Below are 16638 nucleotides of genomic sequence, written 5' to 3'. Positions count from 1 at the left end.
CTCGTTTAGCAAACATTTAATTGTAGCTATTGAAATATAAAAGTAAATTGTATACAGGCTTGTGATGATTATTCCGTCAGAAGTTTCATGTTGAACTTGTGAATTCCTCGTTTCTGACAGCCTGTTTCCATAATTTTTAAGTTTGGATAATTTTAAGGTTTTGTAATACTGATATGTTTTTTTGAGTTAAATATTGATTTTGAATGTTACACAGTTTATTACTACATGTCCCAAAAATATTGTTTTATTCAACAGATATTCCATTTATAACAATATTTTGTGTATAATGGACTTGAGACCATGTGGACAAAAACTTTTAAATATCAACTTCATTTTTATATGCCCACTTTGATGGGTTGTATTATGGTATGACGTTGTTTGTCCATTAAACTTTCATTTCCAGGGCATATCTTTCTTATCAGTTCATGTAGGATCATCAAACCATGTATGCAAGTACAACTTGGGATGGTGGTGTGTGGTGTATCATAACTAGGTCACCATGACCTATTTTTTATGCATTACTCCTCATTAAAGCAACTCCTTGTCTGAGTCATATCTTCCTTAACTTGATATTTCACATTCAACAATTTATATGCATGTCCATCAAACTCCTGACTGGCATATTATGTACCTTACTTGTACCCTTTGTTTGTAATGCTTTATCATGCCCAAATCCACAGAAGGTTCCATGAGGTGAAATAATATAAAGAGGTTCACAGGGAACATTTTGTTTTTCAGTATGACGTCAGTTCACTACGCAGGTTTCAGAGATCGCTACACAATTTTAAAACAGTAAACTAATTGCTAATCAATTTTCAATTGACAAGAAATATTGCTAATTAAGAATTTAAAAACAGTGTTCCATGATTCAATTACAGGCCAGTTGGGAGCCATCGATGATTGACACCATTTTTTCCCACACAAATGTACCCATTGGTGTGACCAAACAACCAATTATTTCAATCCCTTGGTTCAGGCATGCTTTTCTTTGGGTTCAACCACTGACATAGACAGTGGCTGAATCTTAAGGCAGAAGGGATACTTAATGAATAGTTATTATGGGAAATAAATTAAATTCCAGGGCATATCTATCTTATCAATTCATATAGGATCATCAAACCTAGGGAGGGGGTCGAGACATAATCCAGTGGTTCAGCGCACGGTCGGTGTGGGATCGATCCCTGTCGGTGGACCCATTGGGTTATTTCTCATTCCAGCCAGTGCACCACGACTGGTATATCAAAGGCCGTGGTATGTACTACCCTGTCTGTGGGATGGTGCATATAAAAGATCCCTTGCTGCTAATCTGAAAGAGTAGCCCATGAAGTGGGGACCGGGTTTCCTCTCTCAATATCTGTGTGGTCCATAACCATATGTCTGACGCCATATAATTGTCAATAAAATGTGTTGAGTGCGTCATTAAATAAAACATGTCTGTCTTTGGTTCATGCTGGCAACAGGTATATGATGATTATTCCTTCAGAAGTTTCAGTTTATGTTGAACTTGTGAATTCCTCGTTTCTGAGTACCTGTTAATGCTAGCAAGAACCGAAAGAATTGGTATTGATTTTTCACATTTTCTTGAATATAGTGGTTAAAAGACGAGTGTTTTATCCAGCAATTTAGATAAATGACACGTTTTTACATTTATCATTGGTCCAATGTGACTGAAACAGTGTCCAGTCATCTGTGATCAAAACATACAAAAGTAATATAACACTAGCAAAGAATTGTATAGCAGTCTACTAACCCTTAATTAATTTTGAGTATAAAATAAAAGTTGAGGCTGGGGAGAAATAGTTGTCAGTCTGCTCAAAGTAGAATGAGATCTGCTCATTTCCAGATTTGTATAAAGTGCAAACAAGCCTCTCCGTTTGAAAATACAAAGAAATCTGTCTTAATCCAGGTCACGCAGGGTACCTAATATTTATCCGATTTAGAAAGGATCCGGTGTTTACAGGGTTGCGTTTAGAATCTGGTATCGTGAAACTTGACGGGTTTGTTCAGAGTCCTGTTTAAATAGGTTTCACTGTAGTAATAACTTGAGAAATTTAAAATTAGGAAGTGTTCCTCACATTTAAAAAAAATTTGTAAGCATCTTAACAATACATGTGTATACAGACATTAAATTTGGGAAATTTAATTATTTTATTTAAAAAAAATATATTTTATTTTTATTTTGCCAGAATCACATGAAATCATCAAACCTTGCAAGCATGTTTTTGGATGGCAATGTGTCATGTACCATAATTAGGTCACTGTGACCTACTTTCCACACATTACTGCTCATTAAAGGAAGTCACTGTCTGGGCCCCATCTTATCAATTCATATGGAATCGTCAAACCTTGAATAGCAACCAACTTTTGACGGCTGTATCATGTACTTCCCTGGCCAGTGTAGTTTTACTAATGACTTTTTTCTTCTTTTTTAACAGATGGGTGGTGGCGGCGGCGGCGGTGGACAGAGCTCTATGGCCAAGCGAGGAAGCCAGTCGAGGATGCGTGGTGGTGAGCAGCGTATAATAAAGTCTGTGTCGATACAGCGGGAAGAAGTGAAACTACACAAATCTGATTCAGCGTGGAAACCCGGTCACAAGGAGGAGAAGAAAAGTGATGTTGAAACAAAGACAGAGGTAACACTGAGTTTGGGGAAAGGGTGGAAATATTTTAGTTGGCCTCACTTTGAATGTGATTTATCTCCTGTATTCTGGATTTAAGTTTTTTTTCTAAACATTTAGGCCATATATATATAACCATTAAGGTAATTAATGTGTATTCTTCTGCTGTTTATCCAGACATCCCCATCAGCGGCCCCATTGGGCCATTTCTTGTACTAGTTAGAGCTACATAGCTGACAGTACTAAATATATTAATGATATCAGCATGTGACCAGGCGAGCAGTTTTTCACGTGGAAATAGTTTTACGTGAGCACACACGAGCGGGAGCAATTGCTCACGTCAAACCTTAAGGACTGCAACTGGTGTGACAGTGTGTGATATGTACTATCCTGTCTGGGATGCTGCATATAAAATATCTGTTGCTGCTAGTCAGTAAGAATAGCCAATTGTTTTGAAGCATCAGGTTTCCTCTCATGGGACGTGGGGGCGGGTTTCCTCTCATGGTAAAGCGTTCGCTTGATGCGTGGTCGGTCTAGGATCGATCCCTGTCTTTGGACCCATTGGGCTATTTTTCGTTCCAGCCAGTGCTCCACAACTGGTGTAACAAAGGCTGTGGTATGTACCATCCTGTCTCTGGGATGGTGCATATAAAAAATCCCTTGTTGCTAATCAAAAAGAATAGCCCATGAAGTGGTGACAGTGGGTTTCCCCTCTCGATATCTTTGTGGTCCTTAACCATATGTCCGACGCCATATAACCGTAAATAAAATGTGTTGAGTGCGTTGTTAAATAAAACATTTCCTTCCTTCTTCCTCTCATGGGATGTAGCCTAGTGGTAAAGTGCTCGCCTGACGTGCGGTCGGTCTAGGATCGATTCCAGTTGGTGGGCCCATTGGGCTATTTCTCATTCCAGCCAGTGCACCATGACTGGTATATCAATGACAGTAGCATGTGCTATCCGGTCTGCGATGGTGCATATAATAGAAGCCTTTGCTTGAAAAAGTGTAGTGTGTTTCCTCTCAAGAATTACGAAATGTTTTACATCCAGTAGCCGATGATTAATGAATCATTGTGCCCTAGTTGGTGGCATTACACACAAAAAACCCACAATAACATTGTGTTGAAATTGTGGGTTTCCTTTTGTTATCACTGGGATCCTTACTGTATGTTACAGAGAATAATTTGTACAGAAAAAAATGGTTAGCAGTTGCTGCTAATCATTTTGTGATTTGATTAGCACATTTGTGAATTTAATTAGCAGTTTCCACGTAGGCTCAAGCATGTAAGATATGGACAGCACAATGAATCCCTTCAGAGCCCAAGAGATTTTGTGATCTACATGTCTTCAGGATGTATTCTAAGCAATAAGATGTATGGCGGAGTGTGAATAAATCATCATTTGATGTGTACCTTAATAAAATGATTTGTGTACCTTGTCATTTTCCTTTTCATAACGTATCCAATTCTCCCTTTGGTCAATTTCGTGAATCCACGCGTTTACTGTTGACAGATTAACAACAATTTTGATCCATGTTTTGCACAAGTGACGTCAGCACAAAAGTTATTTTTAGAACAAAGTCAACTACTGATATTAATTCCGAGTTTTACCGAATACACGTGACGTCATTGAAATTTCGATTGAATACTGAATGTGACATTCTAACATTGAATTAATATATTCAAGCTGAACTTTGCCAATTGAAAGAGTGAAAAAAACACGATAGTAATTTTGCTACAACTGCAAAAACTATTAGATTATTTGGTAACAGCGATCCATGGTTCGAAATTGGTTCGCATGTGAGCTAGAATGCCTAGCAAACTGCGATGCGAACCCCAACAAATTATTCCCTGCGCTAGATGCCATATAACTGACACAATTAAAATGTGTTGAATGGGTTATTGAATAATACATTTCTTCCTTTATCCAGACAACATATAATTGATGTTAATACATCTCTGTGATTTAATAGCATTACGACTGGTTTTATTTATTTTTAATTTTAATATTTCAGGAGCTGAATAAGAAGGTGAAGAGTATTCTAAACAAGCTTACACCACAGAAGTTTCAGACACTTCTACAACAGATGCATGGACTTACAATTGATACCGAGGAGAGGCTCAAGGGAGTTACTGATCTTATATTTGAAAAAGTATTTATATTTTTGTCATCTTTTCTTTATTGGAGTGGGTGAAAAATAATTGCAAGCCTTGAAGAATTTCATAGCAACCATGTGTGAATTGGGAGGGGGGTACTATAAAAATTATTGACTATATTGTTACTATGTTTATGAATATTCAATGACAACAAAATTAACCTAGTCTAACAAAAATGTTATTCTAATTGTATAATATATTAAAATGGAAAGCAAAATCTGTTTATAGGCTTGATTATAAGCTGGAATTGCCTCAGTGAATTTCAAGCCTTGATTTTACATAATTTTAAAGAAATAATTACAAGATAAGGGGAATAAATGCATACATCATTTGAGAAATGTTGCTGCTTCTGTCAGTTTGTACAGCAATATCTTTGATGTTAAATCATTATATATAAAGTTGTAAATGTGTCTCGTATGTTAACACTTTTAAATTTTTCTTTTTCAGGCAATTAGTGAACCTGGTTTTAGTGTGGCATATGCAAATATGTGCAAGTATTTATTAATGGTGAGTTATGTTTACACAAGTTCAGACATTAATATCTGTAGTTTTGGTAATGTAACATGTTCTACTGACGAGTTTCATTATTCTGTTAACATGTGTTCCAGTAAAGGGTCGTCATTTATAAATCCTAAAACGAAGGCAATCTATTTATAAAAAGTTTTATTAATTGGTGAAATTGTTCTTTTACAAGTACTTTTTGCTTTGTTATCCATTTGGAACAGTTGCTTAATATACTCAACAACGAAAGTTTAGCTAATGTTACAAGATTCACCTATTTTTATTAATTAGTATTAACATCTGAAATGTTTACCATTTACAAACAACATAAACTCATCAACCTTGGCCTTAACACAACAGGAGGACCTGGTTTTCTTTCAAGTTTATTCAACCATGGCAAATTTAGACATCATAAAAGATATTTGCTAAACTTTAGTTGAGTATATTTAGTTTGATTTATTAATAGCTTCATCTAAGTTATTTCCCTTCGTAAACCCATTGGATTTTATTTTCTTGCCTCGTTTTGGGTTATATTGTCAAACATTTTCTTTTTAAAATTGTATTTTGCACTATATCATACCACTTAAAAATTGTTTAGTGGTAATTTAACTTTTCTAAGCAATTTTATAAATGAAATGTTATGAAAAAGAATAGTGAACATTCTTTTTACTTTCATTGTTTCAGTTAAAAGTGCCATCTGAAAGCAAACCAGGTGAATCTGTAAATTTCCGTGTGATACTGCTGACGAGATGTCAGAGAGAATTTGAGCGAGACAAAGATGACCAAGTTATTCTTGACAAGAAGAGGAAAGAGCTTGATGAAGCAGAGTCTGTGAGTCTCATGTAGATAGTCCTTAAATTTTTTTTATATATTAACTACACCAATACTAGTCAGTCTCACAATATTTAGTTTGAGGTGAATAGTCATTTAAAAAATATATATCAACTACACCAACATTAATGAGTCTCACAATATGTAGTTTGAGGTGAATAACTTTTCTCTTTGTTTTTTAAAACTCCACTACACCACTTTAGTGTTACTCTATTGTCACATGGAGTGGTGGCAGCGGGTTTCCACTCGTATTATGTCGTTCTTAACCATGTATCTTGATGACATGTAACCATTACAAAAGTCTTGAATGCGTTGTTACACAAACATGTCATTAAAAACATTTTTTATTAAAATTTGTGATTGAGCTTCATCTTTTTATATTACAAGAGCATACGTTTCAATCCTCGCATTTTGATATCTACTTGCCCAAGCATATTAAACTTTTTATTGCATATAGCCTAACGAAATCTGAATACACATACATTTAAGTTTGAATTTACTGAAGGGTAAATTTCTGTTTTTACACAAGAAAATACACTATAATAAATTGTTTTGTCAAGTTAAAATTTTGTGTTCTTTCATTACAGGAAGAGAAAAAGGCTCAGCTAAAAGAAGAATTGGAATTAGAATCAACTAAAGCTAGGAGAAGGTCTATAGGAAATATTAGGCAGGTTTTCTTATTCACATTTCCTAAAACGGTATGACAAAATTGGCTTGTTTTTAGCTTTGTATGCAATGAATGAGTCAGTAGAAGGAAGTTTTTCACCATGCAAATGTTCGGCTGTCTGAACACATCAAAATTTGGATAGTTTGTTAATTTTTAATCTGTTTAATAACCTTTAACGTAAGTAGATTGATTTATCTTTTCACAACATAGTACATTATGGTTTTATGATTCTAGTTGGGGGGGGGGGGGGGGGGGAATGCTTGACACCTAGAGGAGTGATTTTCTCGAGTATGATGCCAAAAAATTGTTTTCTAAAAGAACATGCCTGAGCTATATATATTTAAGAATGATTCCATTCAAGGGGCGGGGTCTAATCCAATTGTAGAGTGCTCCTCTCAGGAGCTTGGGTTGAACCCTTTTTGTGGACCGTTAAGTGATAAGCTTTTTCTCTTGTTGCCACCATTGCCCCACAACAAAGGCATATGAAAGATCACTTGCTTCTAATTTTGAACATTTTGAGGGTTTCGTCTGACAAATGTTTGATGACAGTAGCTGACAATTAATAAATCAAAGTGCTCTAGTGGTGTTGTTAAACAAAACATTTCACTTTGATATTACGTTTTTTCCCAATTTGTACATGACAACTGGAAATGGATACTGTTCTGTTGATATTGCTTATAAAAGGTATGCATATTTATCAGTTCCAAACTAAAATTATGTATTGTATCTAAAATGCTGCTTTCTCTTTTTTTAAATGTAAAAAAACCTGATCGTTTGCTTATTTAATTCTTTTGCAAATGTTATTTTCAGGTTTATTGGTGAATTATTTAAATTAAAAATGCTGACTGAAAATATTATGCACGACTGTGTCTTTAAACTGCTACGATCTCGAGATGAGGAAAATCTAGAGTGTTTATGTCGACTTCTCACAACAATAGGAAAAGAATTGGAATCTGAAAAGGCCAAGGTATGTGTTGGCATTTTGATTGGGTCCCTACATACATGTAATGTTATTATGACTCTAGAATAATATTTTTTGTTGAATTTTATATGCTAATACTTTATAAGATGCTTTTGGGTTGAGATTTGTTTATATACATATATAGTATAGCTTATCTGTAAACACTTTCATGAACTTAATGGATTAAAACAAGTTTCTAACATAATTATTACAAGAGCCCAGTTTTCATTAATAATCTATAAGAATTTGTACCTTTATGGTAATCTTGTTTATTTGGGATGAAAATCAAGCATATTTGTGCCTCTGTTAAGGAAAATGACCATATTAAATTCCTGCCATTTGGTTCTTTATGATAGTGACGGTGTAGTCATGTTAACTTTTCTGTTATATTTTATTGGAATTCTGAATGTTATTTTTATTAAATTCCTGCCATTTGGTTCTTTATGATAGTGACGGTGTAGTCATGTTAACTTTTCTGTTATATTTTATTGGAATTCTGACTGTTATTTTTATGAAGGACTAGCCCAGTGGTAAAGCGCTAGCTTGATGTGTGGTCGTTTGTGACTGATTCCCGGCAGTGGGCCCATTGGGCTATTTCTCATTCCAGCCAGTGCACCACAACTGGTATATCAAAGGTCATGGTATGTGCTATCCTGTCTGTAGAATGGTGCATATAAAAGATCCCTTGCTACTAATGGAAAAATGTCATAATTACCAAATGTTTGACATCCAATATTTAATCAATCATTGTGCTCTACTTGATGCAGCAAAATCTAGTTCTATGAAAGATGCATTTTGTACTAAAGGTATTTTCTTCATTTGCAGCCAAGGATGGATCAGTATTTCTCACAGATGGCAAAAATTGTAGTAGAGAAGAAAGTCTCATCCCGATGCAAATTCATGTTACAAGATGTCATTGACTTGAGAGGAGTAAGATTCACTTTCAGTTAAATGAAAATAATATTTCCAGTTTGATTTGTTATTCAGATAGAGCTGAATGCACTCAGAATGTTTACGTTGCTGGTGTTGATGTCATAATTTTTTTATTATTTGATGTAGCCTCAGTTGTATAAATTGTATTTGAAGGAAAAACAAAGAGAATGACATTTTGTGGAATGACCTTGCTGCTAATCGACAAGAGTAGCCCATGAAGTGGCAACAGCGGGTTTAGTGCATCGTTAAATAATTTCCTTCCTTCCTGTTGTGGAATGAGTTTCCAGAAGCTTAGATTATTGGACAAATTCTATGAAAATCATCTGAATACTTCCACAACTGAAACCGGCGTCGTGGCAGGCCATCGGTCTACAGGCTGGTAGGTACTGGGTTCGGATCCCAGTCGAGGCATGGGATTTTTAATCCAGATACCGACTCCAAACCCTGAGTGAGTGCTCCGCAAGGCTCAATGGGTAGGTGTAAACCACTTGCACCGAACAGTGATCCATAACTGGTTCAACAAAGGCCATGGTTTGTGCTATCCTGCCTGTGGGAAGTGCAAATAAAAGATCCCTTGCTGCCTGTCGTAAAAGAGTAGCCTATGTGGCGACAGTGGGTTTCCTCTAAAAAAAAATCTGTGTGGTCCTTAACCATATGTCTGACGCCATATAACCGTAAATAAAATGTGTTGAGTGCATCGTTAAATAAAACACTTCTTTCTTTTTCCACAACTGAACTAAAAAATATTTCCTACATTTATATTTGTAAGTGCGCCTTGAAACAAATTAACATTTATTGTCTTCAAACATTTAATGATACATGATTCATTATATTATATTATATAGATTTTTTTTTTTTTTTTTTAATAGAACCGATGGGTGCCAAGAAGAGATGAAAATAAACCAAAAACAATCGAGCAGATACACCGAGAGGCTAAACAAGAAGAGATTCAGCGCCATATGATTTCACAGATTAATGCCCAACAACCAATGAAGCGAAATAGACGTATGTTTAGTCTTATAACTCGCAAGGAATCTCGTACTAAAGTGTTCAAAGCCAAATAATGATCCATGGCATTATTATGATGTAAAACTGTAAAGGCTCGTATAGATAATATATTTTAATTACTGCTTTCAACCAGTGATCCATAATTTGGTATTTAAGTCTCTGGTATGTACTGTTCAGTCTGTTGAAAAATGCATATAAAAGATCGTGGTTGCAATGGGTTTTCTCTTTATTCTGACAAGCTTTAAAAAATAAATGTTAGCAAGGCTGAAAATTCATTGTGTGGAATGGGAAGCAATCTTTGTTTCTGACATATTCCCATTTAGAAGCAATGAATGAATGAATGAATGTTTAACGACATCCCAGCACAAAAATACACATCAGCTATTGGGTGTCACAAATGGTAAGTATATGAAAATATTATTTATATATATTTATGTAAAACCAGTGTTTCCTACAACTTGAGAGGCAATTCGAAAACACTTGTACTGATAGGAACTTTACTGTAATTTTATGTAAATTTAAACTAACATTTCTTTTTTTGTGTTGTGTGAAAGGGTAGAAATGCCATTTGTTTGAGGTCAGTTTAAGTAGTCGTCAAAAAAGACACTATTCTAAGTTCTCTCTCTCTCTCTCTCTCTCTCTCTCTCTCTCTCTCTCTCTCTCTCTCTCTCTCTCTCTCTCTCTCTCTCTCTCTCTCTCTCTCTGTCTCTGTCTCTGTCTCTGTCTGTCTGTCTGTCTGTCTGTCTGTCTCTATATACTGATGGAAAGAAATAAAGCATCACGCAGATAACAAGAAGAAATAATGACTGCATCAAAAAGCAATTCAGAAGTTGACTGGGAACATATAGGCAGCACATTCAATAATACAGACATTCAGTCCCACATTACAACTTGGTATGAAGTACAGACATTACTACGCTAGTAGTGAATTAAATTTGGTCTACAATTCGATGTGTTCCCTTACTTCTTTCCATCAGTATATATATATATATATATATATTTTTTTTTTTTTTTTTTTTTTTTTTTTTTTTTTTTTTTTTTTTTTTTTTTGATGAAATTTTGACCTTGCGTGTGATTTTCTTAGCACCCCGTGGACCATCTCAAGGGGGCCAGGGAGGAATGGGAGAGGATGGCTGGAACACTGTCAGCAGCAAGGCCGGCATGAGAAACATTGAACGTAACATTGACGTGTCCAAGCTTAGAATTAACAAAGTGAGTACATATTTAGCAAGAATGAGCATTCAATTCAGTATTAAAGAGACTATCCTGAGTTTCGTAGCCTTTGCAAATAAAAACATTTTTACATTATTAAAATTACATTTCTGAACATCGTAAAGTAATGTAATGTGGATTTATTTTTTCTTCCAATTGAAAATTTGAAACAATTCAACAGTGGTCATTCCAGATATATTTATCCATATAATGGAACCAGCCTCAGTGGTGGCGTGGTTAGGCCATCGGTCAACAGGCTGGTAGGTACTGGGTTCAGATCCCAGTCGAGGCATGGGATTTTTAATCGGATACCCGACTCCAAACCCTGAGTGAGTGCTCGGCAAGGCTCAATGGGGAGGTGTAAACCACTTGCACCGACCAGTGATCCATAACTGGTTCAACAAAGGCCATGGTTTGTGCTATCCTGCCTGTGGGAAGCGCAAATAAAAGATCCCTTGCTGCTAATCGGAAAGAGTAGTCCATGAAGTGGCGACAGCGGGTTTCCTCTCAAAATCTGTGTGGTCCTTAACCATATATCTGACGCCATATAACCGTAAATAACCATGTTGAGTGCGTCGTTAAATAAAACATTTCTTTCTTTCCATATAATGGTTTCATATTTAAAATGTTACGGTAAGACTGCTATTAAAAACAAAAGAAGAAAAAAAAAGGAAATCTTTTGACGACAGGCACCCAGTGGTTACTTCAGTACCAAGGTATTTGTGGATATGTTTCCTGTCAGTTTAAATTCATTCCTTGCTTGCAGAGTTCTGATGACAACATTCAGCTTGGTCCCGGTGGTGGATCAAGGTTTGGTGGGTGGGGTCGTGGTAGCAGTGGTGGTGGTAGCAGGCCATCACAGGAAGGAGAGAGACCCAATACTCCAGGCAACAGGTTAGTGCAGTAATTAGGATGTTAATTATCAACACAGCCTTTGAAATTCTGATAATTTTCAGACGTTAGTAAAGTGCAGTTAGCGATAAAAAGAGTGCTTACTGCAAACAGGTATGTATATATGATCCACACACTTAAAAGAAAAGAGATTATTTAGTGTCCAAAATATATTTGAAAATACATATGTACATCAACTTTAAAATCTTTCCATGTGTCATTTGTGTAGCATAGGCTGCTTATGACATGTTTTCCTCTATTTATAGGTAGCATTTAAATGTTGTCAGTAATAATTGCCGATTGATATATCAATATAAATGTTCCTCGCATTGATTAATTTGAGAGTGAAACTCGTTCAATTATATAGAATGTTTTTCGTGGCTATTTTTCAACAAGCATTGGTTGTCTCTTTTGAGGGGCGGGACGTAGCCAGTTCGACAAATCCGCTAGCCCGACGCCCGTGGCTAGTGGTTTTTAAGTTCGGGCTAGTGAGAAACGCAAAACCAGTAGCCCCTGCGGACTAGTGGTTTCCCCCCTCTCGTCATCGCTCGACCGTGGGTTTTTTTCTTTCTTTCTTTCTTTTTCTCTCGGCTGAAATTTCATTTAATAAATTTGATTCTGACGTTTGTCATCGAATAATATCGACAACGCAATCAGTATATAATAATAATCCACTTGAGCTAGGTCTGCAAACTGCAGTAACATGCTATCTCTACATCGTCACAGTTACAGCATGCATTGTTTACCTTTCCCTTTCAAGTTTCTGGCACAGGAAATTAAGTCTAATGACATGCGTGTTTTGATTGGTTAGACACGTCACGTGGTAGTTAATCTCGCACATATGTTTTAGGCTAAGAACTTGAAAATCGCCAATCGCGACGACAGGTTAATCTCAATCAAATAAACCCCCAGCCATGCTTTGAATTTCAGTGTTTGTTTTGTTTACCTGTTGTTTTCTAATTTAACACTTCGCTAACATGTGGTTATCGGCAATCAGGAAAACAATTTACTTTAATGGTAACCGCATATGCAATGACTCGGCTTGGCCTATTACGTGTAGCGGTTTGGATAATACGTCACAGCTGCCGATACAAGATAATACCTTTTTTGTTCATCAATTAACAATGGATTAGATGTCGCCGTTATATTCTTTTGATATCGGTCTGACACGGAATAATGCCCTGTATTTGGCATCACCGTTCCTGGCGACATAAATAGTAGGCCCTAAATATATAACCAACTAGGCCTACCAAATACACTGATCCATCTATTACCGTGTGTCACACTGTCGTACCCTCATTTAAATTTAATTATTTTGATAGTGTGTTTAGATACCAACCAAGAGTTTGCTCAATTATTTTTCCCCGGGGGAAGGGCAAAAACGAAAATGGGACAATGACGATGGATCACACTTGACAAAAGACAAAACGTACGACACGACAAAAAACTGAAAGTTACAACATGATTTAAGTGTTTGTTTTATTTTACTGTTATACTCGTAAATGTGTAATGTTACAAAAATTATATAAAAATCCAGTTATAATTGATCAGGAATTTGGGCTAGTGCTTTATTTTGGTGGGCTAGTGGTTTTCACAAACCCACTAGCCCTGTGGCTAGTGACTTTTCAAAATATTTGTCATACTCTGACATGGGTAAAGCACTCGCTCGATGCGTGGTCAGTCTGGGATCGATCCCTGTCGGTGGGTCCATTGGGCTATTTCTAGTTCCAGCCAGTGCACCACTACTGGTATATCAAAAGGCCCTGGTATGTACTACCCTGTCTGGGATGGTGCATATAAAAGATCCCTTGCTGCTAATTGAAAAGAGTAGCCTATGAAGTGGCGACAGCTGGTTTCCTCTCTCAATATTTGTGTGATCCTTAATCATATGTCTGATGCCATATAACAATAAATAAAATGTGATGAGTGCATCGTTAAATAAAACATTTCTTTCTTTCTTTTTTCTTTGGTTGTCTCTTAAAGCATTCAGTATGGAAACTACCAGTCTGCTTTATATCGGGGTGTATACTACCAAATAAATCCCATAGATTTACAATAGTAAAATATGTTGCTAAAACTCCTACCTGCAGCGTATCAATTGACATAAATGCCATGGATATAAGCTGTTCATTTCTGAGATAACGGGTAGCTTGGACGACTACCCTAGTTCCTCACAAAATTAGAGTACTTTTTTTTTTTTTTTTTTTACAGGTACCCCCATACATGTTTCAAGCACAAGGCTACTAGCTGGAATAAAACTGCATGCATTTTTTGCCCAGATGAAACTTTTTTTTTACAGCCAACACACATTTATCACCAGTCATAGGACTTCTCTATCAAAAGTTGGGTACACCTCGAACTTTGACCCAGCCGGAAGTTATTTGGTTTAGTACTGCCATCAAGCCTTTATAACCTGAAGTACCCACCCAAAATATCAGGTTTCTATAGACATTATTTGCTGGAATAATGGGACTTAATGGTGGCAGCAATTTTCAAACCATTACCATTTAAACTTCTAGTACGTGGAATAGAGCCCAAATTTGGGGTTATTCATGTGGATGAGAGGTACAATTGCGAGAAATTTCAAGTGCATCTGAGACCAAACAGGTTACCCACGGTACAGGGAAAACGGGGGGAAAATGATTTTTAAAAGTTACATGCAACAAAAATTCAGGGAATTAGAAATTTTGGTCTGATTCAGGGGAAATACAGGGAATTTGATTTGGATGTAATGGAATCTGGGAAAATATCAGGGAATTTTGTCAAGTCCTATATTGTACATACATAGATATATGTATAGAAAATCATGTAAAAATTTAATAAACCTAAGATATTGGTGTTTTAGATTCCTTTATTTTTTCATAAGGGTATTGAATGATAGCTATTGGTGATTTCTTGTGTATGTTTAAAAAATTATCTATTTTTATTGAGAAATCATCTTGTCACTATATCAAATTATACCACCAAGGAAAATGTCCTGTTTATATAATCTACATATAGCACCCAAAACACTAAAAGTCAAAACGGAAATAAACCAACGTTGCTCCGGAGCTTATTCTGTGTAGGCCTATATCAAAAATGTTAATTAAATTTGGTTATGCCATACTAATGTATTGTTAACACTGACATAGTGTAGTCTTAGATCTTCTAACATTTCTGCTATACATAATCATCTTCAATGTGAAGACTAATTTTTGTGACAATAAAATACATTCTGATACAAATCCTTTATTAGTTTATAAGGCAAAATAAGTCTTCACAGCTATTAATGATAACAGAGACATTTTAATCTCAGTTTAAAATGCCCATGTATGTGTTTACTTACATGCACAGACAAGTTGTTTTAAAATATATTAAACACGGTTCAGATGTTTGAAATATTATTTGCTGAACTTTGAACAAATAATAACCGGCATCGTGGTTAGGCCATCGGTCTACAGACTGGTAGATACTGGGTTCGGATTCCATTCTAGGCATGGGATTTTTAATCCAGATACCAACTCCAAACCCTTAGTGAGTGCTCTGCAAGGCTCGATGGGTAGGTGTAAACCACTTGCACCGACCAGTGATCCATAACTGGTTCAACAAAGGCCATGGTTTGTGCTATCCAGCCTGTGGGAAGTGCAAATAAAAGATCCCTTGCTGCCTGTCGTAAAACAGTAGCCTATGTGGCGACGGCGGGTTTCCTCTAAAAAAAAAAGTGTCAGAATGACCATATGTTTGACGTCCAATAGCCGATGATAAGACAAAAAAATCAATGTGCTCTAGTGGCGTTGTTAAATAAAACAAATTTTACTTGAACAAATAATGTTTGTAAAGTCTATTACTTTGTTACCCATCTTTGTGATTGCTGTATTAATACAAATTTAAATATAGATGGAAGTAGGTTATACCAGACTTAATCTAGTATATAAAAGTATTCAGCATGTAGCTTTTACATGTAGTTAAATACAACATAATACTTAATGTTTTCCCCAAGGACCACCATGAACATTTGTAGCTTTTATGGCTATACAACATTAACATTAACTGGAACACTGGAATTTATTTTCATTAATTGAAATGTACACATACAGTGTGTGTATATATATATATATATATATATATTGTCACAATTTGTTGATTATGGTATTTGGAGGTGAAGGAACAGGCCCTTGTATACAATAAAAAAAATCGTGGATATCAGACGGGAAAATATTTTACAACGACAGCGAAAGTTCAGGCAAAATACAGGGAATTTTATTTTGAAAATTCTTGGGAGACACTATATATTTGTTAATTTGGAATTCAGTGACACCAGGTTAACATTGGCCCCAGTTTCTTGAAATGATAACAGCCATATTCGCAAAACCACTAAACAGAATAAATTCCTTCCTATACATACAGCTGGTTTATATGAGCATTAGGTAGCTGCTTCTCTTTATTGCAGTACTTGGATATTACGTGGACACTTAATATTTATTTCAGATATGCTGTAAATAAAATGTGTTGAGTGCATCGTTAAATAAAGCATTTCCTTCCTTCTTTCAGATATGCAGCTTTGAGTAAAGAGGATGACCATCGATCACGTGCGTTTGGTCGTGGTTCGAGTCCTCACAGAGGTCAAGGTCGTACACCAGGATCCTTCCAGAAAGGACGACTTGGTGGGCATGGGTCTCAGGAACTGGAGAGAGAGCGAGCAATTGCCAGTGCCAGGTAGGCTTTAAGTGTGGCTTTGGAAAATAGCTTTTAAAACTTGGATAATGCAATTTTAATGGTATTAGGTTTTCAAATTGACAGTAAAACATTTTAATGCGATTTAAACCACTACATTATATTAGTGCGTCAGAAATGTTGGATTTTATTCTAAAATCTAGTTTAA

At 35.9% G+C, this 16638-nt stretch overlaps 1 protein-coding gene across 2 annotated transcripts in view; it reads left to right on the top strand.

Moving 5' to 3' along the window:
* The window catches only part of LOC121390239 (eukaryotic translation initiation factor 4 gamma 1-like), a 74189-nt gene that overhangs the window by 45962 nt on the left and 11589 nt on the right, over positions 1-16638 (top strand). For both annotated transcript variants that reach the window (XM_041522015.1, XM_041522013.1), the window contains exons 11-21: positions 2436-2633; positions 4632-4769; positions 5221-5280; positions 5959-6105; positions 6693-6772; positions 7583-7739; positions 8559-8663; positions 9536-9671; positions 10759-10886; positions 11653-11780; positions 16308-16472. In XM_041522015.1, coding sequence (XP_041377949.1) covers positions 2436-2633; positions 4632-4769; positions 5221-5280; positions 5959-6105; positions 6693-6772; positions 7583-7739; positions 8559-8663; positions 9536-9671; positions 10759-10886; positions 11653-11780; positions 16308-16472 — 1442 coding nt within the window. The remainder of the gene's footprint in view (positions 1-2435; positions 2634-4631; positions 4770-5220; positions 5281-5958; positions 6106-6692; positions 6773-7582; positions 7740-8558; positions 8664-9535; positions 9672-10758; positions 10887-11652; positions 11781-16307; positions 16473-16638) is intronic.

The sequence above is a fragment of the Gigantopelta aegis genome, chromosome 15 (assembly GCF_016097555.1).
Source record: "Gigantopelta aegis isolate Gae_Host chromosome 15, Gae_host_genome, whole genome shotgun sequence".
In the NCBI taxonomy this organism is placed as follows: Eukaryota; Metazoa; Mollusca; class Gastropoda; order Neomphalida; family Peltospiridae; genus Gigantopelta; species Gigantopelta aegis.
This window is presented reverse-complemented; position numbering and strand designations above follow the sequence as displayed.